The sequence below is a fragment of the Gopherus flavomarginatus genome, chromosome 3 (assembly GCF_025201925.1).
Source record: "Gopherus flavomarginatus isolate rGopFla2 chromosome 3, rGopFla2.mat.asm, whole genome shotgun sequence".
NCBI classification, from domain to species: domain Eukaryota; kingdom Metazoa; phylum Chordata; order Testudines; family Testudinidae; genus Gopherus; species Gopherus flavomarginatus.
Window position 1 is genome coordinate 240,714,865 of NC_066619.1, and position 27,471 is coordinate 240,742,335.

The 27,471-nt window shown below is 41.2% G+C and overlaps 1 protein-coding gene across 1 annotated transcript; it reads right to left on the reverse strand.

Annotated features, from left to right (window-relative positions):
- Window positions 1-4,932: 4,932 nt before the first annotated feature.
- On the reverse strand, window positions 4,933-27,471 carry RHOH (ras homolog family member H). The gene is made up of 3 exons (XM_050948094.1): window positions 27,383-27,471; window positions 25,906-26,010; window positions 4,933-11,394 (listed from the first exon to the last, which is right to left on the reverse strand). The coding sequence occupies exon 3, from the start codon at window positions 11,161-11,163 to the stop codon at window positions 10,588-10,590; it is 576 nt and encodes a 191-aa protein (XP_050804051.1). The 5' UTR covers window positions 11,164-11,394; window positions 25,906-26,010; window positions 27,383-27,471; the 3' UTR covers window positions 4,933-10,587.

Below are 27,471 nucleotides of genomic sequence, written 5' to 3' on the forward strand. Positions count from 1 at the left end.
ATATATTGTTCCAAATTACAGGTAACATTTTAAAAAGTGACTTGAGTAACATTGGAGTTTAGGGCGTGGCCTACACCTAAAATTTAGGTCTGACCTGGATACATTGCTCAGGGCTATGAAAAAACGTCATACCCTGAGCATTTTAGTTAGGTCATCTTAACCCCTTGTGTAGACACAGCTAGGTTGATGGAAGGATTCTTCTGTCGACCTAGCTACCCTCTCCTGGAGAGGTGGATTGCCTATGCTGATATAACAACCCCTTCTCTTGATGTAAGAAACATCTACACTACCCCCGTATAGCCCTGCCATTGCTGTAACAGCTACTCTGGCTAAGGACTGGTCTACACAAGAAAGTGTCTCTACTTTGTATCATATTGGTATAGTTATTCCTGCCTAACACCCCAGGTAGACAGTAGTCTGACTCTGGCATAAGTGTGGCTTTCCCCTCAAGTTCATCTTAAACACTTCCCAATATAATAAGAAACTAGAATAAGAGTGACCACATGGTGGGCTATACTAATATAATAATATTGGTTTATTGGCTTATCCTGAAAAATTATATACTAATATAATAATATTGGTTTATTGGCTTATCCTGAAAAGTTTTCCTTTGTAGACAAGGCCCAAGTGTCATTGACTTTAGTTCAGGTCAGTTCTGCTTTGAGCAGGGAGTTGGACTAGATGGACTAGATGACCAGTCCTAGTCTTCTATAATTCTATGACTTTGACCACAATTTAGGCCTGGTTTACACTTAAAAATTAGATTGACCTAGCTAAAATTTCACACCCTGGACACAGTAGTTAGATTGACCTAATGCCCAAGGTAGATGCAGCTACGTCGATGGAAGAATTCTTCCATCAACCAAGCTACTGCTTCTCAAAGACGTGGAATAACTACATGCTTATCTGCACTTAAAATGCTGCAGCAGCACAATGAGGAGGGCTCCTCCTGTTGGCACAGGTAATCCACCTCGCTGAGAGGTGGTAGTTAGGTGAACAGAAGAAGAATTCTTCCATCAACCTAGTGCTGGTCTATAACAAAGGATTAAGTCAATATAGGTATGTCTCCCAGGGGTGTGGATTTTTCATACCACCAAGAGACATAGCTATACTGAAATAAATTCCTATCATAGATGAGACCTACCTCAGAAATATCCCTTTTGAGGTTGTAGGAAGCATCTTGTCAGCTGACAGGGATGAGGGCAGTCTAGCCTAGTGGTCAGAGCAGGCATCAGGCCTAGTGGCTAGGGTCAGTGTCAGAGTCAGTAGTCAGGAACCAAAGTCAAAGATCAAACTGGAAGGCAGGAGCTGGATACCAGAGCTGAGGGCTGAGCTGGAGTCTGTAGCCAGGAGCCAGAGCCAAGGGTCAAACCATAGGGCAGGAACTGGAGCAACTTATGGGCTGTGAGTTCTATGGCCCTATGGTGCCTGGGCACCAGGAATATTCCTGGCCCAGGGCCGGCTCCAGCAATGTTTGAGGCCAGGTCTCTTCCTCCCCCCACGTGCCCCTTGGGTGATTTAAAACTGTCTGGGGCTCGCTCCCACCCACCATTGACAGTGCAGCAGAGCTGAGTGGCTTCCCACTGCTCACTCCACATGGCTGCCAGCCTGTCTCTGCAGCCCCTGGGTGTGGTAGGTGGTCGGTGTCTACGTGCGCTGCTCACACCCCAAGCACTTCTGCAGCCAATAGGAAGCTGCGCAGGCAGTGCCTTGGGGTAGCAGCGCACAAGCAGGGCAGGCCGGAGTTCTCTAGGAGCCCCAGGTAAGCACTGCATTCCCACACTCCCTTCCAGAATCTGCACCCCAACCCCTTTCACACACACACCCTCCCACCCTCAAATTCCCTCCCAGAGCCTGCACCAGCCCAGAGCCTGCACCCCTACCCCAGCCACCCCCTCCCTCCCTAACCTCCCTCCAAGAGCCTACACCCCCTCCCCAAGCTTGCACCCCTCACCCCTCCTGCACCCCATGCCTCAGCCCAGAACCTGTTCCCAAATCCCAAAGCCTGCACCCTTCAACCCCCTTCCCACACCCCTACTCCTTTCCCACACACTCCCTCCGAGGGACTGCACCCCAACCTTCATCCCAGAGCCTGCACTTCCACCCACCCCCAAACTCCCTCCCAGAGCCTGCACCCCAATCCCCTGCCACAGCCCTGGGCTTGCATCCCAGACCATCCCCTCCTACCCAAACTCCCTCACAGAGCCTTAGGCAGGCAGGGCAGGACAGAGTTTGGGGATGGGTGGGCTCTGGGCACCACCATAATTTCTACAAACCTGCCACCCCTGGGAGCAATCAGAGCATCAGACAAGGAGGGGTGGAAGGTTGGAGCAGCAGGAACAAGGTAATACAGGAGTAAGCACACTGGTGGACATAAGCATTGAGAAGCCAGTGAGCTGGTGCTGCTGCTGCTGCTCCTGCTGCTGCTGACTTAAGAGCCAGCTGCTGCTGGCCTCTGCAGCCAGTCAGGTGTTGTGGCTAATCAGGCAGCTGCTTGCTGCAGGCCAGCTGTACTAATGAGGCTGCCTGCAGACTAGCTCTGCTGCAGGACTGGATTTCTGACACATCCACCATGCTATAGCAGCACAGCTGCAGTGCCACAGCTATGCTGCTGCAGTGGCTGCAGTATAGAAATAGCCTTAGGCATTGTCTACTTGAGACGTTATACGGGTATAAGCTAAAGTGTGAATTTATACTGCTATAGTTATACTAACATAACCTCCCTGAGGTCACTCTTATTCCAGTATAAGGGAGATTTTTTGGTTTAATTTATGTTATTTGGAAATGGTTATAAACTGGAAAAAGGCATTCTTATTCAGGAATAGGGCCTGGTCTACATTTAGGGTATGTCTACACTTGCAGAGGTTTTGCGCTGTAAGTTTCACCAGTGATAGGGAAAGTAAAGTGCTGGTCTGTGTACTCACTTTTCCTCAGGCATCAGAGAGTGTTTACACAAGCAGCACTTCCATCCCCGATGAGAGCAGCGCTGTAGGGCAGCTATCCCACAGTGCAGCTCTCTTGATAGGTCCTGTGGGAAGGGTGGTGGTGAGTGGAAGACATTCTGGATCCCTGCTCAGTGTCCCGTGCTGCACTGCTTCATGTCGGAGCAGCCCCATCACTTCCTTGTTTCTTTCGCAGCACTTTTTAACACTCCTTGCTGTCTGGCTGCTTTCCCCGCCACATCTACAAGCAGGAATGGATCCTGCTCTGCTGTCCATTACTCTGATAGCTGTCACTTACATATCTTGCGTGGTAGTGCAGCTGTTCTTAAACTTGTAAAGAGAACTGAAGTCAGAGCTGCCTGATGAGCTGCCGGAAATGGAAACAAGTAACATTCAATTGCTTTTGGCATTAACTGAGGAGCTGAGCACTGTGGAATGGCGTTTTTGGGCCAGGGAAACTAATCCAGAGTGGCGGGATTGTATCGTCATCCCAGACATGCATAACGACCAGTGGCTTCAAAACTTTCAGCTGCGGAGAGCCGCCTTCATGGAACTGTGTGCTGAGCTTTCCGCAGACCTGCATCACAAGGACACCAGACTGAGAGCTGCACTCACTGTAGAGAAGTGTGTGGCAATCACATTGTGGAAGCTGGCAACTCCAGACATCTACTGGTCAGTTGCAAACCACTTTGGAGTAGGGTGATCGACCTTTGGTGCTGTGGTAACTCAAGTGTGCAAGGCCATTAATCGCATCCTGCTGCGCAAGACCGTGACTGTGACTCCTGGTAATGTGCATGACATTTTGCATGGCTTCGCAGAAATGGGCTTTCCTACCTGTGGTGTGGTGATAGATGGAACACACATCCTGATTGTTGCCCCAGCCCACCTTGGCAGAGTACCAAGTACATAAATCATAAGGGGTACTTCTCCATGGTTTTGCAGGTGCTAGTGGATCACTGATATTAACTCCAGCTGGTCTGGAAAGGTGCATGACGCATGTATCTTTAAAAACACTGGCCTGTACAGAAAGCTGCCAGCGGGAACTTTCTTTCCAGAGCAGCGGATCACCGTCAGAGAAGTGGAAATGCCCATTGTGATCCTGAGAGACCTAGCTTACCTACTGATGCCATGGCTCATGAAGCCATACAGTGGAAACCTAGATGTCAGTGAGGAATGTTCCAACAATAGGCTGAGTAGGTGCAGAATAGCTGTCGAATGTGCATTTGGCTGTTTGAAAGCTTGCTGGAGATGTTTGTACAGTGGACTGGAAATGAGTGAGGAAAATATTCCCATGGTTATTGTGGCGTGCTGTACTTTACATAACATTTGTGAGGGGAAGAGTGAAAGGTTTACTCATATGTGCAGCGTGGAGACCAAACACCTGGCTGATGAGTTTTAAATGAAAATTTAAACTTTGCTGCTGTGCTTGGGAAAGGAAGTGTTAACAGCATGTGCTGTGCTTGTGAAACTTCTGAGTTTCACCACAAAAAGTCATTCACAGGTGTAGACACTCCACGGTTTTTGAGCAAAAAAGGAATATTTTGCGTTTTAAGTGGCAAGTGTAGACATGCCCTTACAAATTAGATTGACCTAGTTATGTCTCTCAACCCTACAGTGGTGCGTCTGCAATGTTTCAAGTGTAGACAAGCCCATAGCATAACATAATTAATAAGCACATCATATCAATTTTTCAAAAGCATCTAAGTGACTAATTTTCAGAAGTACCTTAGGACCCTAAATCCTATTTCAATTGTCTAAGTGAGGTGAGCTCTTTTGACCCTTAGTCAATATGGCCCTGTTCAGGAAAGCACTTGAGCATGTGCTTAAACATCCTTCCCTGAATCAGGGCCTCTATTTGAACATGTACCTATGATTTATTTTAAAATTCTATTTGTATGGCTTTTGTGTACGTTGCCTACAAACCAGATTGCTGAGGGACATGATACATGACCATGAAATAATTTTGACAATATTATTTTCCTTTCCTCTGTGTTACAGTTTAAAGACAGCCACAAAAACACAATATAACAAAATACACAAAACAATGAAAGAACAAGGTGAGCTCACAAATAGTTAACAACTGTTAGTTAACATATAAGTCAGATAGAACAAAGCAAATCATATCTGTCAGGCCTGGGTTACTGGAATGCTCCTTATCCATTTCTGGTCCACTACGAATATTTATTCAGATAACAAATAATTATTTATATGCTTATTTTCATAGAAACACCCAGATTTATATATTAGAGTTCAAGCAAGTACTGCTGAATCTTTATATAAAAATGATCTTCTGTTATCATCACATTTTGCAAAACAAGTGAGTAAAAATAAAATCTTTATGTTGCTTAAAGGCAGATTAGGGGTTTAGAGCAATTTGAATATTAAAGTCAGTTCTGTATGAAGGTGGCTGTATCTGAGGAATCCCTTAACCAAGTAACTCCTGCAAGAGGGCACTCAATTAAATTAAAAGGTTGCAAATTCAAAGATGATCAAAGAACATACTTTTTCACACACCATGTAATTAGATGCAGAATGTTGCTGAGGCCATGAACTTAGCAAAGGACTGGACATATGTGTGAATAACAAGAATAGACGGAGCTATCATAATCAGTGATAAAAAATAAAATTTGGAAGGCATATTAAATCTCATGGTTCAGGGTTTAAGTAATCTCTGACTTTTAGATTATGTTTACACAGCAGGCTGGGAGTGTGCTTCCCAGCCTGGGTAGAGAGACATGCACTACCTCTGCTCAAACTAGTCTGTTAAAACTATCAGAGTGACTGTGGCAGCACAGGTGGCAGCTCTGGCTTGTCACCCGAGTACCAGCCTGCTCAGGGGTTGCGTAATTGGGTGGCTAAGCCATACCGTTGCTGCAGCTACACTGGTATTTTTAGCACGCTAGCCTGAGCAGGGCTAGTGCATGTCTGTCTACATGGGCTGCAAAGCACTCTCCCAGCTGCTGTGTAGACATATCCTTAGAGATAAGGATGAGACCTAGTCTATCAGGGGGCAGATTATCCCACATTTGCTTGATGTAAGGTTTTTACACCCTCTGAAACATCTGCTGTTGGGCATTGGACTAGATGGACCTCAGATCTGATCCATATGGCAGTTCCAAGGTTCCTATGTTTAAGCGTGTTGGAAACTACTTTACAGTCTCTGGGTGAAATCCTGGCTCTCATTGAAGTCAATAGGTGTTTCACCGGTGATTACAATGGGGCCAGGATTTCACCCTCTGTATTTGGGGTCTCACACTGGGAGATCACTATTTCTAGCACTAGGCTTGAGAAAGAGACATACCCGGTAATTACAAATACATAAATAGCCTTTCACAGTTTATTCATGGTGACAAATGCTTCTTAGCTTTAACATTCTGTAAACTGTCGGGCTGAGAAAAAGTGGCTCAGTTTCCCTCTAAGTATCTAGACAAAATGCCTCTGCCTTCATCATGCCTCTTGGCTTGATTTTAAACATCAATATACTCTTACTCATCTGGGTAGTTTTTATGATGAACTGGATGGGATTAGAGGGGGTAGTTAAGGAATCTTTTTCTGTATTGAGGGGGAAAAATGAATGTCCAAATCCTCTTGCCCAAGTGCACAGCCTGGATACTATGCTTTGTGTTAGTGAGGCCTATAAGGTTGGGAAGGAAATAGCATCCCTTCCAAGTCAGTAAGGGTATGTCTACATTGCAATTAGACATCCGTGGCTGGCTCGTGCCAGCTGACTCAGGCTGCAGGGCTGTTTAACTGCAGTGTAGACGTTCCACCTTGGGCTGCAGCTTGAACTCAGGGACCCTCCCACCTCTAAGGATCCTAGACCCTGAGTTCCAGTCTGAGCCTGGATGTCTAAACAACCCCTTAGCTTTAACCCTGCAAGCCCAAGTCAGCTGGCACGGGCCAGCCACGGATTTTTAATTTCAGTGTAGACATCCCCTAGGTGGCAGCAGCACGACCTCACAGATATGTTGGGATCCACTACACTTCACTCTTATCAAGACATCTTAATCCCACTGTGTGATCTAGGCACGGCGCCCATCCACAAACATGCGGTACAAAGCCAGGATGTGGTGTCCTTTGAATAATGCCTCTTGCTCAGCTGAACTGCATGCAAGGCCTTCCAAGGCCTTTCCAGAGTGTAAAATAAAAGCCCATTGGGTGACTCATTTACATTAATGCTATATTCCTCTAATGGCGTATTTCTGACGCACATTTTCCTTTTACTTTGTTCAATATAAAGATAATTTGAGGGGGGCATCTTTATAGCCAGTAATCACAGCAGCATGTAGCCGATAATCACTGCAAGAGGTCTTGGCATAACACTTATTATTCTGCAATACATAAAAGCAGCACTTTTACTCAAACTGAACCCAAGAAGAGAAGATAATCTGTTAGAGCCTTTTAAAAAAAATATATCCAGAAAAAAATGATTGGCTAAATCAGGTTAGACATCAGTTACTCTGGTAATAATCACTATAGAAATGTCTATAAATAAAGTGAGAAGATTTATAATGACTCATACTTTTTGCACCCATTTTTTAATGTTCATGACATTAACAATCGTTAATCTTTAGTTAGGCTTACAGAAAACACAGTTTTCAGTAATGAAGGAATATAAGATTTGATAAGGAAAAAAAACCACGGTGGTTGCCAAGGCTAAAGGGTTTTCATTGAGGACCTCATCTGTGCATCTGAATGATGTTACTCATGTGAGGAGTCCCACTGAGTTCAAATTCATTTACTAATAGGCTAGTTTTTAGTGTTTCTCTAGGGAATGGGCTTGCACTTTGTGCCTAAAATTTTGCAGACAGAGGTGGCAGAACTTAAGAGAGGAATACAGATAAGCTGAGAAATGACTGGAGCCCCTCTGCTGTGATCCTGGATGCAGGAGTTTGAAAGGATTTAAAACAAGTATAAATGACCTGTACGAACCCAGTACTTGTTTGTAATGAAAGGGTCTCCCTTGAGATCACACTGGAAAGTTTAAAGTAGAAGTAATGTTTACCAGCCTGGGACTCGATGGTATAACAAACACTTCAAGTGCTTTGTGCCCACTTGCAGTTCAAGGGCATACCCTGGAAACATTTGCTCAAATTAGTAATTTTATTCATAGGAATTGTCCCACTGAACTCAGTGTTTAAACCACAGTGTATGACTCTGCCCATTGCTCCTACTTAGCTCCAATTCCAAGAGGTAGGTAATATACAAGCAATTGGCTGATACCAAAACTAAGTAACCATGGGATCTCATTATGGAATTCTTCCTCTTTCAACCCTCAATTCCCGCTGTATTATTTGCTACTCACACTCACTGAGTCATGTCTTAAATTGTTCTAGAGGGCACCTAGTATGCTTCTGAGCACCATATAAATAATAACCATCATTATTTTGTCTCATGCAAGTTCATGTCTGCAATTGCTGGGAAGAGCAGGACTTAATTTGCTAAGTTCTCTTTAGAGAAACTCTGATAGCCTATCAGCATGGGAGCAGCACCCTGAGGGTACCCTGTTCATTCCCCAGGGGGGAACCATAGCTATATTTGAACTATGATTTGCCTGCTAAGGAAGACGGACCCACCCAGCACTGGAGGTGTCTAAAAACAGTAAGTCAAAGTCCTGAGGTTCTTACTCAGTTTTGAATCAGACAAGTTGTTACACCCACACTCCCATCCAAATGCTAGCAGGAGTTTGCCCAAATAAGGACTCAGTGAGAACAGGGACAGATCTTTCTCCCAGGATCCATGTGTAAAGAAGATCCTTACTCATATAGAATGGGGAAGTGTTGCTTTCTATGGCACCATCTCCTCAGACCCTACAGAGAGCAGAAAGGGACGGGTTGAGCTAGAGGTGGAAAGGAGAGGGCTGGGTGCACTGCATACGTGACTAATCTATCTCCCCCCACACATCTATCCTGGCAACCACAGGACATCCTTTGTAAAGCCCCCACAACCTAAGGTTGTGTTACCTTTTGTGCAGTGCCCTACTGGAAGGCTGCTGTGGGCAGGGAAAGCCCTATGCATGGGGCCATAGGTGCTGGAACTAGGGCTGTTGAGGGTGCTGCTGCACCCCCTGGCTTGAAGTGGTTTTCACTATATACAGGGTTTACAGTTTGGTTCAATGGCTCTCAGCACCTCCACTATACAAATTGTTCCAGAACCCCCGTATGGGGCAAGAGTAGCAAGGGTGTGGCGGCACAAAAGGCCCTGATTCCCAGTGAGACCAGTGCATCTATCACAGAATCCACAGGTTGCGTGTGTTGAATGACTGCCATCCTGAAAGGGGGGCAAAGCCCACCCTCGCCCCCAATAGATTTATCCCATGCAAACCCATATGCAGGTTTTCTCTGCAGGGGAATAATCTAGCCCCAAGGATTTGACCCTAAATATTGTTAGTCTCCTCTGGTAAGTAAAGGATATTGAATTATATCTTGCAGAAATCCAAAGTAATTACACTTGGCTTCCCAGTTCCAGAGATTGTTTGTTGCTGATTCAATTTATATCAATTCAGTGTCACTATGTATTTGATTACCTTTAAGATGTGAGATTATTGGTTTCAACAAAACCTCTGTTCAGAAAAATGTTCATTAAAAAAAATGTGAGCGAGAATTTTAGTGCTCATGAAAAATGTCTGTCATCCCTGGAGACTGGAATCTTCTGCCAGCAGATCAGGGACAGCACATTGCATGAAGATGTGAGCATCCCTGCACTGTCCCATCCAGGAGCCTAGAAGTTCTATCTAGGAGCCAGCACCTCTAGAGATGAGAGACCACGTCAGTTTCCTCTGTCCCATTCAGTCATTGACCTCTTTGCTGAGACAGTCACCAAATGCCAAGTATGGCAGGTTTTCCGATTTAGTCATCAGTCTTCTGGGAACTGGGCTGAGGCCGTAAAATAAATACTATGTAAGACACAGATCAACTATCAATAATTTTTGGTCACTTCCAGACTGAGTAAGTTGGATTTAAACCAGCAAAGGTGACAGATTCTGTTCCATTAATGATCCCCAGTATTCCAGCCCTCACCCCCATTGCTAACATACTCTACTGGGGGCTTTACCTCAATAAGAACTGCAAGAGTTTGGTCCTAGGAGACTGTTTCACAGATATGACAGTTTGCATTTGTGGTTAGCTAGAGAAAACAAACTATATTAGAGGAGTTTAAAACAAAATGTACAACTGTCTTTTTAAATTAAATATACAATGATCAGATTATATATACAAAGTTCTTAGAGTCAAAAACTCAGCATGGTAAGTTATGTCAGCAGGGATTTCAGGCAAAGCAGAGGCCTTCTATCATTAAATAAGTGCAGACAAATAAACCAACAATAGAAATGAAAAATTAAAGAACATAGATATTATCCATAAGTCTCCAGTTCAGGCTCACTCCAGTCCTCTGTGACCAGGCAACCTAGAGTAAATTAGCTCATTTACAGTTTTGTGGAGAAAGGAGAGCTGCACTTTTCATGTTCAAAGGCATTATTCATGGAAAGGGAAAAGTCAAGTCAGGTAGCAAGTACATCTGGCCCATCAGGAACACTAGCATGGTGATCCTACCAGAGGTCCTGCCTTGGCTCGCCTTCCATTTTCTATGCTGATGTATTTCTGTTCAAGGGAAAAAGTAACGTGGCTAATAGAGTAATAAAGGGACTTCAAAAGATCCTGCACTCATTAACAGAGAAGAGTTTCCTTCTCTTCTGTTTTCGGGCTTGATTGACTGCAGTCCGGACTGCATACTCAAACACCTGCTGCACTCCCCTGTTGCTGAGAGCAGAGCACTCCACGTAGCCTTTAGCTCGGACCTCCCGGGCCAATCGCTTCCCATCAACTGAGCTGATGCAGGACAAGTGATGGGGTCCTGTTTCCCGCTGGTCAGTTTGAGTGGCCACCACTAAAACAGGGATTCGAGGCAAATGGCTTCTGATCTCACCAATCCATTTATTCCTCAGGTTTAAAAAAGAGTTGTGATTGGCCACTGAATAGCACATTAACACCACGTCAGCCTGTTGGTATGAGATGGGGCGGATGCCTTTGAAGGCATCACTGCCTGCTGTGTCCCAAAGGCCTAGGCTAATCTGGACACCATCCATGAAGACATCCACCCCTGTGTTTTCATACACTGTGGGCTTGTAGGTATCGGGAAAAGTCTCAGAGGTGAAACGTACCAAGAGTGATGTTTTCCCCACAGCGGTATCTCCCACCAGCACGCACTTGATTGAATCCAGCATTTTCTCAAATTCCACCTCAAAACACAACGTTTCAACTCAGCAAGAGCAGGAACCATAGAGAGAAAAAGAGTTCTCAGGGACCTTTTGAAATAATCTCCATTCAGTAGGAATTCATCCAGATTCTTTAATTTCTCAAGACCCGAGAGTTTCACATGAGTACAAAATCCCCTTCTCTCCCACACAACTGGGTGATGCTATCAGTTGAATGCTTCAGTAAGTAAAACGAGCTTCCTGAAAGAGAAAAAATAAAATGTAACATTTATATGCCTTCTTTGTTCTAATCCAGTGAAAATGCATCATTTATTGTAAATTTCTCTGGACATCAATTTGGGCAGCTCCAAACCGTGTTCTAATGCAAGTATTAATGTCATTCCCTCAAGCCACACAGATAGCACCAATTAATGTAAAAAAAATCTTTCTAGGGCAATAATCATCTTTCTCTAGTCCAACCATTTGTTATATTAGATACCACTCAGGTTTCTCACTCAGCAAATGGGGTAAGATTTTTAAAAATGCCTAAGTAATTTAGGAACCTAAGTCCCACTGACTTTCAATGAGACTAAGGCTCCTAAGCATCTAAGTCACTTTTGAACATGCAAGGGTACGTCTACGCTACAGGATTATTCCGATTTTACATAAACCGGTTTTGTAAAACAGATTGTATAAAATCGAGTGCACGCGGCCACACAAAGCACAATAATTAGGTGGTGTGCGTCCATGTACCGAGGCTAGCATTGATTTCTGGAGCGTTGCACTGTGGGTAGCTATCCCGTAGCTATCCCATAGTTCCTGCAGTCTCCCCCGCCCATTGGAATTCTGGGTTGAGTTCCCAATGCATGATGGTGCAAAAACAGTATTGCAGGTGATTCTGGGTAAATGTCATCACTCATTCCTTCCTCCATGAAAGCAACGGCAGACAATCATTTCGCACCCTTTCTCCCTGGATTGCCTTGGCAGACGCCATAGCATGGCAACCATGGAGCCCATTTTGCCTTTTGTCACTGTCACCATACATGTACTGGATGCCGCTGACAGAGACGGTACTGCAGCGCTATGCAGCAGCATTCATTTGCCTTTGCAAGGTAGCAGAGACGGTTACCAGTCGTTCTGTACCGTCTGCTGCTGTCATGGGTGCTCCTGGCTGACCTTCACTGAGGTCAGTCGGGGGCGCAAAGACAAAAATGGGAATGACCCCCCCGCTCATTCCCTCCTTTATGTTGTATCTAAAAATAGAGTCAGTCCTGCCTAGAATATGGGGCAAGTGTACTAGAGAGCCAGTGTACCAGAGAGCACAGCCGCTCCGTGTCAGATCCCGCAGAAATGATGAGCTGCTTGCCATTCTAGGGGGTGCCCCTGCAACAACCCCACCCGTTGCTTCCCTCCTCCCCCCATTTGTGTGATGAAGTAGTAAAGAATGCAGGAATAAGAAACACTGACTTTTTAGTGAGATAAAATGAGGGGGAGGCAGCCTCCAGCTGCTATGATAATCCGGGCAGTACAGAATCTTTTCTTTAGACATGAAAGCGGGGGGAGGGCGGCTGATGAGCTCAGCCCCCCGTTGCTGTGATGAGGACGGTTACCAGCCATTTTGTACCATCTGCTGGGAATAACCGGGAGTCATTCCTATTTTTACCCAGGTGGCCTCAGCCTACCTCACCTGAGGCCAGCCAGGAGCACTCACGGGAAGATGACAAGGACGGCTACCAGTCCTTCTGCACTGTACCGTCTGCCACCGGGGAAGGAAGGGGAGAGGATGCTGTGGTTCAGTGCCGTGGCACCGCGTCTACCAGCAGCATGCAGTAGACATACGGTGACATTGAAAAAAGTCAAGAAATGATTTTTTTCCCTTTTCTTTCACGGGGGGTGGGTGGGGGTAAATTGACGAGATATACTCTGAAACACCCTGGACAATGTTTGACCCTACAGGCATTGGGAGCCTAGCCAAGAATGCAAATACTTTTTGGAGACTGTGGGGACTGTGGGATAGCTGGAGTCTTCAGTCCCCCCTCCGTTCCTCCATGAGTGTCCATTTGATTCTTTGGCTTTCCGTTATGCTTGTCACACAGCACTGTGCTGTGGACTCTGTATCATAGCCTGAGATTTCTTTCAAATGCTTTGGCATTTCGTCTTCTGTAAGGGAGCTCTGATAGAACAGATTTGTCTCCCCATACAGTGATCAGATCCAGTATCTCCTGTACGGTCCATGCTGGAGCTCTTTTTGGATTTGGGACTGCATGGCCACCCGTGCTGATCAGAGCTCCACGCTGGGCAAACAGGAAATGCAATTCAAAAGTTCGCGGGGCGTTTCCTGTCTACCTGGCCAGTACATCCGAGTTCGGATTGCTGTCCAGAGCGGTCACAGTGGTGCACTGTGAGATACCGCCCGGAGGCCAATACCGTTGATTTGCGGCCACGCTAACCCTAATCCGATATGGTAATACCGATTTCAGCACTACTCCTCTCGTCGGGGAGGAGTACAGAAACCGGTTTAAAGAGCCCTTTATATCGATATAAAGGGCCTCGTTGTGTGGACGGGTGCAGGGTTAAATTGGTTTAAAGCTACTGAAATCGGTTTAAACGTGTAGTGTAGACCAGGCCCGAGTTAGGCTTTTTAGGTACTTTTGAAAATTTACGCACCCTCTCCAGCAATGCTCTTCAAATGCAGCACATGAAAAAAAATACACACTAATTGATTTGATTATTTAAATAATTCAACAATCAAAAACAACATGCAACCTCTCAGATAACAATGAAGTGGGGAGGGCGGGGGGAGTCTTTAGATATAAATCTTGTGTGACGGGAACCCTTTTAGTTTTACAAATGGTGCAGTAGCTACTGGCGGGGGAAAAATGCTTAAAATCTCTTTGTTGCAAATCTCTTTAAAAAAAACAGGCCAGAAGAGCAAACCAAATAAATACATTCCCCTTCCCAACAGTCACATTTTGTTAACCGTACGCAATCAATTCAAAATATAGATTGTTTTAAAAACTGAGTTAAAGTAGTTCCAAGTGTCACACCTGGTCTTGAGACCGTGGCCAGTATTGAAGGTTTTACAATCACATTTTCCTATTTTTGTAAATGTTTCTCTCTTCCCCAGTTGCTCTGCGAAAGATTCACACAAACAACAGGGGGAAACTAACTGTCTGATTGTACAGGGGAAACAGTGAAACTGACTATGTACTAAATGTTGTCAAATTCAGTAACTGCAAAACTAAAGAAAAATAACTTTCCCTTCTTCTCCTTCTAGTCTTCGATGTTCTGAATAACAATAGTAGCTTAAAAATATGAGTTTAATTGCTAAATTGACAATGTCCCTCTAATGTGTATTTGATTTCCATTCCATCCCCTTCTTTTGTTAAGAGGGGAGATAGTTCTGGAGTTTAGTTGTACAGACAAAAATTATCACCTCACCATGAAATGCAGAATAATGCTCTGTAGTTTACAACAGCCAACTCCAGTTTCACCTATCCCAGCATTCTGCTTTCCTAGCTATACATTTCTAGTATATTTAGTGCTTCTGCTGATTTCACAAAGAAAAAAAACCAAAGCATCAGCTGGACTTGCAATGCATTTAACTAGCATTGACAGTGCAATTCACTGCTTCCATTTTATAATCAGGCAGTGTCCAACCTCCTGTGAGATTGCCTACAGCATGGGCATGTCTTCTGCCACATGAGCCAACCGAAAGAAGATAAACATACAAGCAATCTGACTTGTACTCAAGGGAGTATTTTATTTTATAAATGCTGCTTCAAACCCTCAATTTTCATACTGATTTCTTGTTACTGGTATTTAGAAGAGAGTCACTGCAATAGGCGGTATTTCCTGGTTTGCAAACACAATGTCCGTTTCCAACCCTTACACGATGGATTCTGAGAATTCAGATAAAGATTGAATCACATCCAGGTGCCCTCCTGTGTGTCAGGAAATGAACAAGAGCATGAATGAAGAAATCCTCTCACGTTTGCTTGATACCACAGAGTGTCTGGTATATAATTTACTTTTAAAACTGAGAGTAGTAACTGTAAAAGTTTAACCCCCTCATGGAATAGATTTCACTCAGAGAAGAGAATTCCAAGTAAATCAAACTAGATTTTAAAAAAATAGAAATACAATACTGGAAAAGCACACACTGGATGTGCTGTTCAATTATTTAAGCATGTTTATTGGAGCGCTGCTATACTTGAAAATTGTATTAATGTTACCATGATAAAGCCCTGTATTCCATTGGCTTATGACTCAGACATAACCATTTGCTCCCCTATTAAAATTCAGCATAAAAGAACTACTCTCCACAGCACAAATTTCTTTAATTCATTTTCAATCCTATTAGTCTGGTTATTTTTAATGTAATTGAGAGAGAAAAAATAGAAGTTAGCAGTTCAATATGCTTTTTGGTTTTCTCTAAACTAAAAAATGAGACCGACAGACACATAGCGGTGGCATACAATTTGCCCTTAATCTGATTCTATTGCTTTGGATATTTTGAAAATAAAATAGAATGAAGGCTAATATAGTAAAATCAGACTAATAAGCCTGCTATTACATGTGCTATTACTGATACACACTGACTAGTACTGACACATACTTACCAGTACTGACAAGTCCCGTCACAAAAGCATATGGCTGTTTTTAAAGTAAAGGGGGTCAAACTACAATCCATGGATAAATGAAACTAAAAGGCACACAGTAAGGGCCATTTTCTGATTCCTTTTGAGTGGGTATGTGCAAGGGCTGAGGGACCTCTACCCTGATCTAGATCTGGCTTTATTTTTGCTATCAGCTGCAGTTTTCATTCTACCATATGTTATATACACTAAATAAATGCATATTAGATTTAGGATTTTAATTACACGAAAGCCAAAAATGTCAGATGTAAAATTCTCACACAACTTTCGCAGTAATTGCCAACTATCTGTGCAAAACAGTAGGGTCTTAAATGACATGATCACACAACATATGTGCAGTATTGCAAAATTCCACCTACATCCATGAAAGTTTACAAGAATAGATGCAATTTACGCATACATCAAGCATGCACAATTCATCTCACTGACAAAGTCTTACTGTAAAAAGAGTATTAAAATTCAGTGTAAACAGTAAAGAAAAGACTGAACAAGTAAAGCTAAAGCTATACAAGTCAGTTGAAACCTAAATGAAGAATACATACTTGATGTCCTTTAAAAAGTCCTGTTGGAGGGGCAGTACTATACCTCGGTTTAAGAGCAAAAGTGGCAACACAACACACTGCATAAGCACCCGCAAGGCTAGAAAAACATATTGCAGTTCCATTCGACTGCATTGTATTATAGAATGTGCCAAATAATATATCACATTGCCCAGTTCTGTGCGATCACCAAATAAAGACCATATTAGAAATGCCTGCTAATGGGGTAGAGTAAAGGTTGATGCAAGTAAAGGCACAAGATTTGTTTGTGTGGTTGCAGAATTGGGCCCTCTAATGATTAATTTTACCACATATACCAAACAGTTTATAATCTGTAAAAGTTACACAAAAAAATAAGTAGAAAGACTAATGCGTAAGTGACTTCTTGGAAGAATACTTAAACACTGCAAAGCCTGATGTGGTTTGTGAGTAGTACAGGAAAGTAACCAGGGCCCTGATCCTGCAGTGGGCTCCACATGGGAGCAGTGGGCTGATGACATACTGATTGCAGGATCAGGGCCTGAGTGAGTATATATCACATGAAGAACTAGCTTTACTTGTGAGGAAACAATTCCAGGCACAAATTAATTCAGAAACATTTATAGCTTAATGAGGCAGGTTTATCTGCTGAACTAAATGAGACTGTTTTTCAATTTCACTAGAAAAAATGCTGGCTTCTAGTTTAAAGTATAGAATGTCATCAAGTGTGGTCAAACATCTACATGAAAACACATCCCTGAGCTCAGAAAGAGGTATCAGCAACTCCTACATTCTAATCCTATCTTTGATACTCCTGAGGGGGAATTCTGTACCATTGCAAATGTGCAGAATTTATGTGCGCTGTGGACTTCTTTGCTTCCCCACAGAAAAATGACTTTTTGACAGGGAAGCAAAGGGAAACCACAAGAGTGGTCATGTGACCCTCTCCACCAGTATGTTTCAGGTGCCCACGGCAGCCAGTAGAGAGGTAAATCACTGTGAGGCAGAGGGCAGAACTGGGAGAGACCCATCTGGTGGCTCCTATCCTGTAGCGGGCTCAGCTGCTAGTCCTGGCTGGGCTGGGAAGGGCAGGACTTTCTCTTTCCCTCCACGGCATCCAGGGCCGGGTCAGACCCACACCCATATTTCTTCCCCAACTGCAAATCCGCCCTCTCCCTGCTTCCTGCACCCATCCCTCCTCAGCTGCAGTGGGAGGGATCCCCGTACAGGGAGCTGCTCCCCCATCCACCCAACCACTGTGAATCCAGAGACCCTCATACCCAGACCCTCCCACTGAGCCTCACTCCCCTGCACTCCTTGCACCGTGTCAGGTCCTTGTGCTGTGTCAGGGCTGGGTGTAGCCTCACCGCTGAGTCCATTTCCTGGTGGCGGATCTGCACAGTGATCTCCCACTTGTGTGCAGCCAGTGGCCTGTGCTCCCTAATGACATGCTGGAGCCTCCACATTTATTTGACAAATAAAATTTTCAGAATTTTCAAATACTGTGCACAGAATTTTTAATTTTTTGGTGCAGAATTTTTCATATTTTGGTGCAGAATGTCTTCTGGGTACTTTGAAAATGATTCCAGCCTTCTCTAAACTAGGATTTGGATTAGTTAACATGTGTACAAAGAATAGTGTAGACAAGGCCTTTAACACACGCTAGTCTGGTTGGCCAGCCAAAGATTAAATACAATGCATATGCTAAGTAGTATCATCATTATCCAGCGACTGCAGCCAAACATCCTGGAGATAAACTTCCCTAAAAATATTCACGTCTGAGATGAGACAAAGCATGAGCATTTTGAACTCTAAAATGCTTTTTCAGACATTGTAAAGCTTGAAACTAAAAACAAGGGATAAAGGCCAAATTTTCAGACATTTGTAACTATGCCCTCAGTTTTGAGACTGAAATCTCCATTGCTGAGAATGGGGATTTCTACTTTAATGTGGGTAGCATGATATGGCCCAGCAGTATTAACGAAGAAAAGTAAGATATGAAACCCTATACTGTGATTATTTGTGTCTGATCACACTTTTGATACAACCACATCATGAAAATTTAACATGTACACCCATGAATTAGAACAACCTTAAAAGGTCAAAAAAGTCTGAGTAAAGGGCTGATATTTAGAGTTCCTGAACTACTGAAGACAATGGGAACTATGAGTGCTGAGTACCTCTGATAATCAAGGCATGGATCAGGTGGATCCTTAAACCACCTCATTGTCATTGTGCTTAGGTAGGGAGTATAGTACGAAATGTCCGATAACTCACTATTTGGGTGCCCAAGACACAACAGTAAATGACTGATTTTCTACACTAACCCCTGTGTCCTGCCCAAATTCATATGAGGTTAATTCCTGGAGGTGAAAATCACCCTTTACGGGGGGCCAGTACAAGTTACTGATCCAACACCCTTTGAAGTCAATGGAAAGGGACCATCGGGTCATGCCCTAAGAGAGCGATGCACAGGCCTTTTACTGGTTACCTGAATAGGGGTGAACTTCATCCATTGTGCCGTGTAAAATTGTTCTGGTAGACTGTATATTGGATAAAATAGCCTTTGTTTCCCATCCCCAGCTGTAACACCTTTTTATTCTATGCTATTAAATAATTCAAAATTTTTACATCAGATGTGGCTACATTTCAGTGGTGGATATGCATATACATATTGAGGGGTAGTATTCTCCACACATACACCCATATTTATCTATCTAAGATACTTAATGGCCCCCATTAGGGTATGTGTATCCACCAATGAAATACAGCTATTTCTGTGTGTGCATCTAGGTATAGATATGCACACACACACACACAACATACTTAAACTTATATAAACACACTCACATTATAGTCCTATTACATGTACATATTATGAAGAGACATCTTTCCATAATTAAAAATTACCTAGGTTTCAGTCCTAAGGCCATGCCTAACTTCAGTATAATCAAACCAAAGGTCCAATCTTGTAACCATTTAGGCATGGAAATAGTCTCATTGCCTTCAATTGCACTGCTTGTGTGTGAAGTTATTCACATGTATAAACCACGTCAAATTTCTCATGACAACACGTCCTACTTTAAACACAGAACTTTTTTCTTGAAGTATGAGGTAAATCAGAAAAGACATATCTATGGTAACATATATATTATATAACTATTTATATAATATTTGGTAAAAACATTTTTAGCGGTTTAACTCTTTAAAATCCTTCTATTGTTTTTTGTTTTACTGAAGTTCAGATATTGATTTCACTACAGATAGGACTTATCACAAAGTCTGGTGTCTTTCACTGTTTTTGTTTGAATTTTTAATAATTTATTGGATAGCTAAAGCACGTTTAACACCCGTTAGGAAGTAAAATGTACACAGAGTGCCCATCCCTCATGCACACATAATGGATACAAATCTGTGTATAAAATTAATATATATCTTTATTCAGAATATGGCACTATTTGCCAGCCTGGATAGGTATGTAGTTATATACACAAAATCAATCAGCATATATTTAAAAACATGAAACATTCAATAACTAATCTATACATTCATGTTTACTAAAACACAGATACACACACATATCTATATAAATACACTCATACACATGCAAATATATATATATAGATGAAGAGATAATAGATGTTTATATTTGCAAAATAATGGAGACAAACGGACATAAATAAATTACACAGTCACTTACATGTAATTACATTTCTATTCTATGTGTACATACTAATATTTATATTCAAATAATTACAATTTTTCTATCCTCTATTGTATGTGTCTATGCATGCATTTTTATGTAAATCCTATAACTATATAATCTAAAATAAAATACAAAAACTTAAAAATCTGGAAATCCTCACACTAAAATCTTTAGTTAAAGATAGTTGAGGTTAAAAGGATGTTAGTGTCTTTGCACATTGTCCAAAGCTCATTGCAGTCCATGGGAGTTTTCCATTGATTTCAGTGAGCTTTGATTAGGCCCTTGGGGAGGGACTGTCTTCTTGTTACTTGTTTATACAGTAACTATCAAAATGAGGCCTTTGTCCTTGACTGAGGGAGTGGGAGGTGTGGGGGGCGGGGCTTAGACACTACTATAATAAAAATAATAAAAAATATAGATTTGTATACCTCCCTGTCACATACATATAAAAACCTCCAAATGTTAAAAAGTCTGGAAATGCATCTGTAAGCTGTCCAGCCACTTCCCCCCGCTGGGTAGTAAAAACTGGCCATCCACTCATACTGCAACCACTTTCCTTTATCCACTCAAGCTTTAGCTTTGCCCCCATTATTTCATTGTTTAATTGAACAAAGGTATTGGTTGGTAAATTAGGGGCGTGTATGTTCCTTACAAATTGCACATTATAGGTTTTTAAAATGCCCAGCCCTACTTCTCAAAGCCCTCAAAGCCCAGCCCTACTTCTTCTGACTTCAGCAGGAGTAGGAGCAGACTCTCTGTGTTTAGTATGTTATGTAGTATTTGTATGTGCTTTATTACAGGGGGATGTGCTCAGAGAGAGGAAAATTAATAATGCAACACAGAATTGGAATGTTTCATGGAGGTGTTTGGTGTGGGGGAGGGATTTGGTGCTGTTGTTCCAAGTATGGGGATGTGCGTACAAGATATTCTATGTTTAATTTGTAACTGTTTTGTGCAACAAATAACGTATGTTGTATTTCATAGTGAACAATTCAGGATACATTGATACATTATGGTGAACATTTATATTTTCCTGTATTTCATGTCTGAAGTTATGTGTTGATTTTTAATGGGGCAAAGGTAAAATTGAGTGAGCTGTAGAAATTTGATGAGGTGGCGAATCATGAATGATTAATTATGTCAAGGTAGTAAGGAACTGACTACATACTTTAATCGTGTATTTCCAGAATTGCCAATGTCCACAGTTTCTGTCCTGTGTGTATGGTATGCAGGTATAAAATCTTTAGTTAGATGTTAACTGTAGCAAGTGGTATCCCCCTTTCGAACCTAACTATCAGTTACAGTTTGTGTGTGGCAATATGTCTGTACCTAGTTAGCAAATCATTTTATAAAGCACTTTGTGGATGGAAGGTTATTATTCCTGCATTTGGTGGTTTAACCTATTTAACCCTTTAATTTGTTTTACACTTTTTTGTATTTAATTTATATGTGGCTACCTTGCAAGGTCTATTCCATTATCCAGTCTTCATGTACTTTATACCATGCAGTTGTAAAATTGGTATAAAAGCATATTTATGGAATACACTGGAAAGGCTCCTTTCCTACATTCATAGCTTCCCTAGGAATGCTTTATTTTAATAAAAGAAATTGAATACAAAAGTGCATATAAATGGCACTGAAGTCCCCTTTCCTGCTCACACGGAGTCACAATGAAGTTCTCCAGCTGGGTACAGAAGCCTGTGAGCATGGATCTTATTTCAGGGTCAGGGCTGCAGTTATAACAAAAAAGAAAGGGAGTGCCCCAGCCTTAGCAAGCTGTCATGCTTGTATTCATTTAATTTATTTTTGAAATAACACCTGTTGTATGTAGAGGGTCAGATTTACATTGATGTATACGCTGTGCAATCCGTGATGTAAGTCTTTGCAGAATTTGGCCTGAGAACGCCTGCTTTATTAGCTTTCTCTGATTTCTGTGCAATCTTAACATTCTATCACTTTTCTATCAAATGTGTAATATTACAAGCAGCATTGGACCATATGGAGTAGTTTCAGAAGAAGAAAAAACCCTCAAGAGTGGATTATCCAACTTCTCTCCACTACCAAAAATAGATACTTTATATAGACCCCTTCTTTTCTTATCCCCCAGTACAGTTTTTTTTGGTCAGACTTCATTTTAGATTCTTATAACTGAAACGTCGTTTTTCATCTAGTGACTGGATAATACATAGTACATGCGGGGTACACAGCAAACTATTTCTGTTCTCTCAGAGTGGTCGGGAACTTTTTAAAGTTTTTCTTTATTAGCAAGGAAGTGTTAGCACATTTTGCATGAAATCAGCCATTTATATGAAAAAGAGACATTTTTATTGGCGATATGGCAGAATGTCACATTTTGGACTTGTATACTAACATTTGCAAAATTTGGTTTATTTGACTCAGGGGGCTTGGTCCAAGCCCATCTGGAAGTTTTATAAAAACCTCCCATTCAGTATTAAAGCCTTATTGAAACATAAGTGAATTTTCAAATCTGGTTTTAGTTTGATAATAATGAAACATCCCATCTTGAAAAGCTTTTGTTTAATTTATTTTATAACATGCCTTTGTAAAGAGAGGAAATCAAAAATACAAATATGTTTAAAAGAAGACACTATAAATTATTCAGTTTACCATACACTGTTGGAAGTAATTTGATATAATGGCCACACTTAAAACTTTCTAGTTTTTGACAAGTTTTTAAGCATAACCATTGTAAATGGAAAAATACAAAGTGCAATTTATCTATATTTCTGCTTATCCCCAAACTGACTTTCATCAGAAGGGAAAATATTTGCCTTTCCTATTAAAGTGAAAGATTTCAGGACTTTTCAAAGCCCTTGGATATGAAAGACAAGAAAAAAAATCTTTAACTAACTACGGCCCTGGTTGCATGAAGAAAATCAGCCTTATTTTAAGTAAACAAGGGTAACCTTCAAAATCAAATCAATATCACTTGTGAGGAGTAAAGAAATCAACAAATGTTACCACTAGCTCATATTGGTGAATTTCACATATTTTAGATTAATTTTCAACCTTGCAAACATGTGTGCACTGAAAACAGTATTGTGCATTACCATTAACCACAATATTCGTTCTGGCCTCTGCTGGAAGAGTAGTGTTCTTTCCCTTCCCATGTATGTCGGGTCTTTCCCACATGGTGTGTCATCAGTGGTGCCCCTTTGGGAAACCCCCAAAACCAACAACAGCATCATTTTTTGGTTTTTAACATTTTTAAATGTTTGATCTGCCTATTTTACTGACCCACGTGGATAAAAATATGTATCTTGAGTTCAATTACATTCACATCACATATGAATTTACAACTGCCATTGACTCCTGTGGGAGTTGAACAGAAGTATTGGAGGGCAAAATAGGGTCCCTTGTGCAAAAGATATGTTTGTCCATATATCTGAAGACATAGGTAATTAGGAAAGGTAATCTAATCTGTGATAATTTATACCCCTGCTTATCTCTTTTTTCTTTTGGATGTACAAACAGATAAAATCTTTGGTGAAATTCTGCTCTTAGTTCCATTGGTGCAGTCACATTAACATCAATAGGGATATTCTGATATAACTGAGAGCAGAATCTCTCAGTTGCCTTTCCTTTCTCTGGTGAGAGATACATTTTAGACCTGATTATGCAGCCGCTTTGTACAAGTGATTCCCATTGTTCATACTTAGCAGCTGCATAAGCAGAGCCTTTGGCTCCATGTTATTCTCCTCTCAACACAGATCAGAGCTCATCTGTATGTTGGAGAGTCTTTTGGTTTTTCAATGAACATTAGAAATTAAGCACAAATAAATTATGCTAAATATATAGGAAAATATGTTTAATTTTATGTGAAAGGGGTGATGGCAAGTCATGGGCCTCAAATTTGTTGTATGTTTCCAATACATAGCGGTATCGGCACAATGTTTTAAAATATGTTCTCAATGGTGAGTTTGACAAGATAACAGCCACACTCCCTTTCTTTATGGCTAGGTCATGGCATGGTGATGTCTGAAAAACCACTGTTTTAAAAGATCCAGCTGGAGCTAGTCAAAAAATTAAAAACTTACTTTTGCGAAAAACTGAAATGTCCAAGTTGTTTTCATTCTTAAGTGTTTGAAACAGACTCATTTTTAGTGTTTTAGAAATTGTTCATGATTTTCATTCTTTTTTTCCACAAATTGTTTTTAACGAAAAACATTACTGAAAAGGTAATTGAAGGTTTTAATTTAATGGTAAACAAAAAATTGCAACAAACTTTAAGTAAAAGTTTTCATTATTTTTAACTATAAAAAAAATTACCTTTTTGCAACAAAATAAATATTTCATTTTCAAAGGCCATTTTTCAGCTAACCACGTTGTCAATGAAAAATTACAACCAGCTCTAGATCCATGAAGTGAGAGATAGGCTAGTGTCTTGGTCTCACATGCCTTTGTGACCTTTAGATTGGTTACCATATTTCACACTATACATGAGAGTACCAGGAAAGACCAGTCAGAAGGTTCCACTAGTGCAGATACAGCAGATCTCTTGCTTTGCAAAATTGGCCACAGGGAGCTCATTACATCTCTAGTTCTACTGGTTTCCGGTTTGCTTCTGGGTGTAATGCAAAATGTTCATTTAGGCCTTTAAAGGTCTATGGTTTAGTCCTATCTACCCAAGAGATTGACTCTCTGCTGTCCACCACTGTGGTAGCTGAGATCAGTTGATGCTCTCTTGAGGTTTGCGTGACTGCGGGCTGCTTCAAGGTTTTCATTGGAGAGTATTTTCCCCCAGAACTCATTTTCCACAATGGTCAGACAGAGCCAGAATTTGTTGAACTTCAGCACGTGGTGTAAAACTCATCTCTCTACTCATGATATTCCTGAGAAGGTTGGTCAGACCCTTAAGAATTTCTCTGGGAAGATCATGTCTACACTATAGCTGCTATAGCAGCACAGCCAAACACTGCAATGCTGCTGCTGTAGCGTAGATGCTTCCTACATCGATGGAAGGGGGTTTTCCATTGATGTAGTTCAGCCATCTCTATGAGAGGTGGTAGCTAGATCTGTGAAAGAACTTGTTAGTTGACCTAGCCACGTCCACACTGGGGGCTAAATCGATCTAACCATGGTCAATCTAATTTTTAAATGTAGACTAGGTCCAGTGGTAACTGGCTGGGGACGTAGACTTAAATTTATGCTCTTACTCTGGCAGATGGACATGTGAGCATGTCCTCTGATGCAGCTAATCATTGGCAGAAAAAAGGTAAATGTTTGAGGCCTGATTCTCATTTATACTATGGCCACTTTACAGTGTACAAGCAATTTAAGGCAACTTGGCATAACAGACCAGTGTAAACGAAACTCAGGCCCATATACTACAATTTAATGGTTAATGAGCTCAGAGGCTTAGACAAGGGGTAGAGGTCATTTATAAATACATAAAAGATATAAACACATAAATGTCTAATTTTCCCATTGTAGAGCTTCTAGTCTAGTGACTAGAACCTTAAGTAAATTCAGCCACTTCCTCCTTCCAAAGGTATTTCTTGCTGTAGGAAGTAAATTCACGTAAGCCTTCCTATAACTTTAATTCTGCCCAACATCTAAACAGTACATGTATGCCAAGTCCCTGCCTTTTTAATGAAATTGGATTCAATTATGTGATACATATTTAAGTCATTCTTTGATGGATGAGATTAAACCACATTTTTAAATCACTTTCACATTTATGGTAACTTCAAAAGTTGAATTAATTTATTTCTATGAAAATTCTGAGTTTTTATAAATGTAAACTACTACACAATCTAATGCAAAGTTCCACCTTATCTCTGTAACAGTAGAAGACAGGCATACACTAGGTACAGCAAAAAGCAAGCAGATCAGTCCTGCAAGGATCAGCTAGCCTTTTTTATCCTACCTTTCCACTCTGAAAATATTTTCCTTAGGACAAATTTGTGTTAAAGACGTCCTCTTCCAGATGGTCACAGCCCCACTCCTATGCCATGTACTAATGGAAACAGCACTGAAAGAGGAGGATAGGAAAATTAAGAATTACATTCAGATTTTTACGGGTACCTGAGAGAAATCTAGATCTGGCTGTGTCTAATGGATATTATGTGATCCAGCACCCTTAGACTCCGTCCTTATCCACTTCTTACATTAGGTACCTTTTCATTGCCAAGGTGACCATTATCGAATAGCTTATATGTTTGGAGGAGCAGCCTCTGAAAACAGAATCTTGAAATGCATGTGTATATCTGGGTTTACATGTATATACACACCACTGCATATGTAACCAGACCATGTGTCATGAAAATAAAGTACTTGTTCTATAGAAGAGAAGAGTAGCATTGAGAAGGAAGAAGAGAATTGTGTTTGTGGCCATTTAGAAGGCAAGTTAAGGACTTCATTCTCAAAATGAAGAGGTGAAAAATCATTAGGATCCTAGCTGGACCAGGCTTCAACTGAAACTAGGAATGGAGCTGAAGAAATCAGTAAATTAAAAACCTTTTAATACTAACTTCAGTTAATAAAACATTACCATTTAACCTCTTTGAAAAAATTATTACAAAACAATTCTCATTCTAAATGTATATTGTGAAAATAAAACAATAAATTTTCCCCTCAGTGACAGTTTACTTAACAAACAAGGGATGGGATCCTCCTTTCATTTGCATCAGGTTTACGCATGTATAACTCTATTGACTTCGGTAGAGTTATTCATGATCTACACTACTGTCAATTAGATCAAAATCAGACCCAGGATTTTTAGATTTGTTTGTTTTCTATCTTTTTTATCTGCATCAATTAACATATAAAGTTACTGGCATGTTCAACCTCACTTATGTCCTCCCTTTACAATGGGTCATTTTAGGCTGAAGTTCCAAAAAGAACCCCTTAAAACACAATCAAAAATCCAGGGACAGCAGCATGTTCTTTTTATGCTGAAGTAGAAAATAAGCATAAAATATAATAACAAATCCAGGGGAAGTGAACAAGGGGGACTAGGTTGTCTTTTAATATGATATCACAATAAGGAATGTTCTATTTTGTATAAAATTTGACAGTGTAGTTTTCAAATCAAGTTTTGTAAGATGAGACAATGAGGAAAGCTAAAAACACTAATCTTGATTTAAAATATATATATTTACATTAAGACATTGGAGGGAGGGGGCAAAAATTCACCAGACACAGGATGTTGAACATGGCTCTTGAAAATAAATGTTACGGAAGTCAAGTACTCTTAGTGCAAGTGGAGGATAAAGAAGCAAACTGGAGCTCTATGGTTTTTGTTTTTCCAATAGAATTTTCCTTGCTGGATTAACAGTAAATTTTCTTTTTTCTTAAAAGAGGGTGGGGAGAGGAGGGGAAAAGAAGAAAAGAGAATTACGTACCTTCCAAATAAGCCCGGTGTAAGAGACTGAGTTTAGTTCATCTGGTGATGGGGCAGCAGAGCCAGACGTAATGTGATGAAAAATAAGCG

What these genes read in the sequence shown, in the direction of transcription:
- RHOH (XM_050948094.1), bottom strand. Translation starts at nt 11,163, where the DNA reads ATGCTGGATTCAATCAAGTGCGTGCTGGTGGGAGATACCGCTGTGGGG.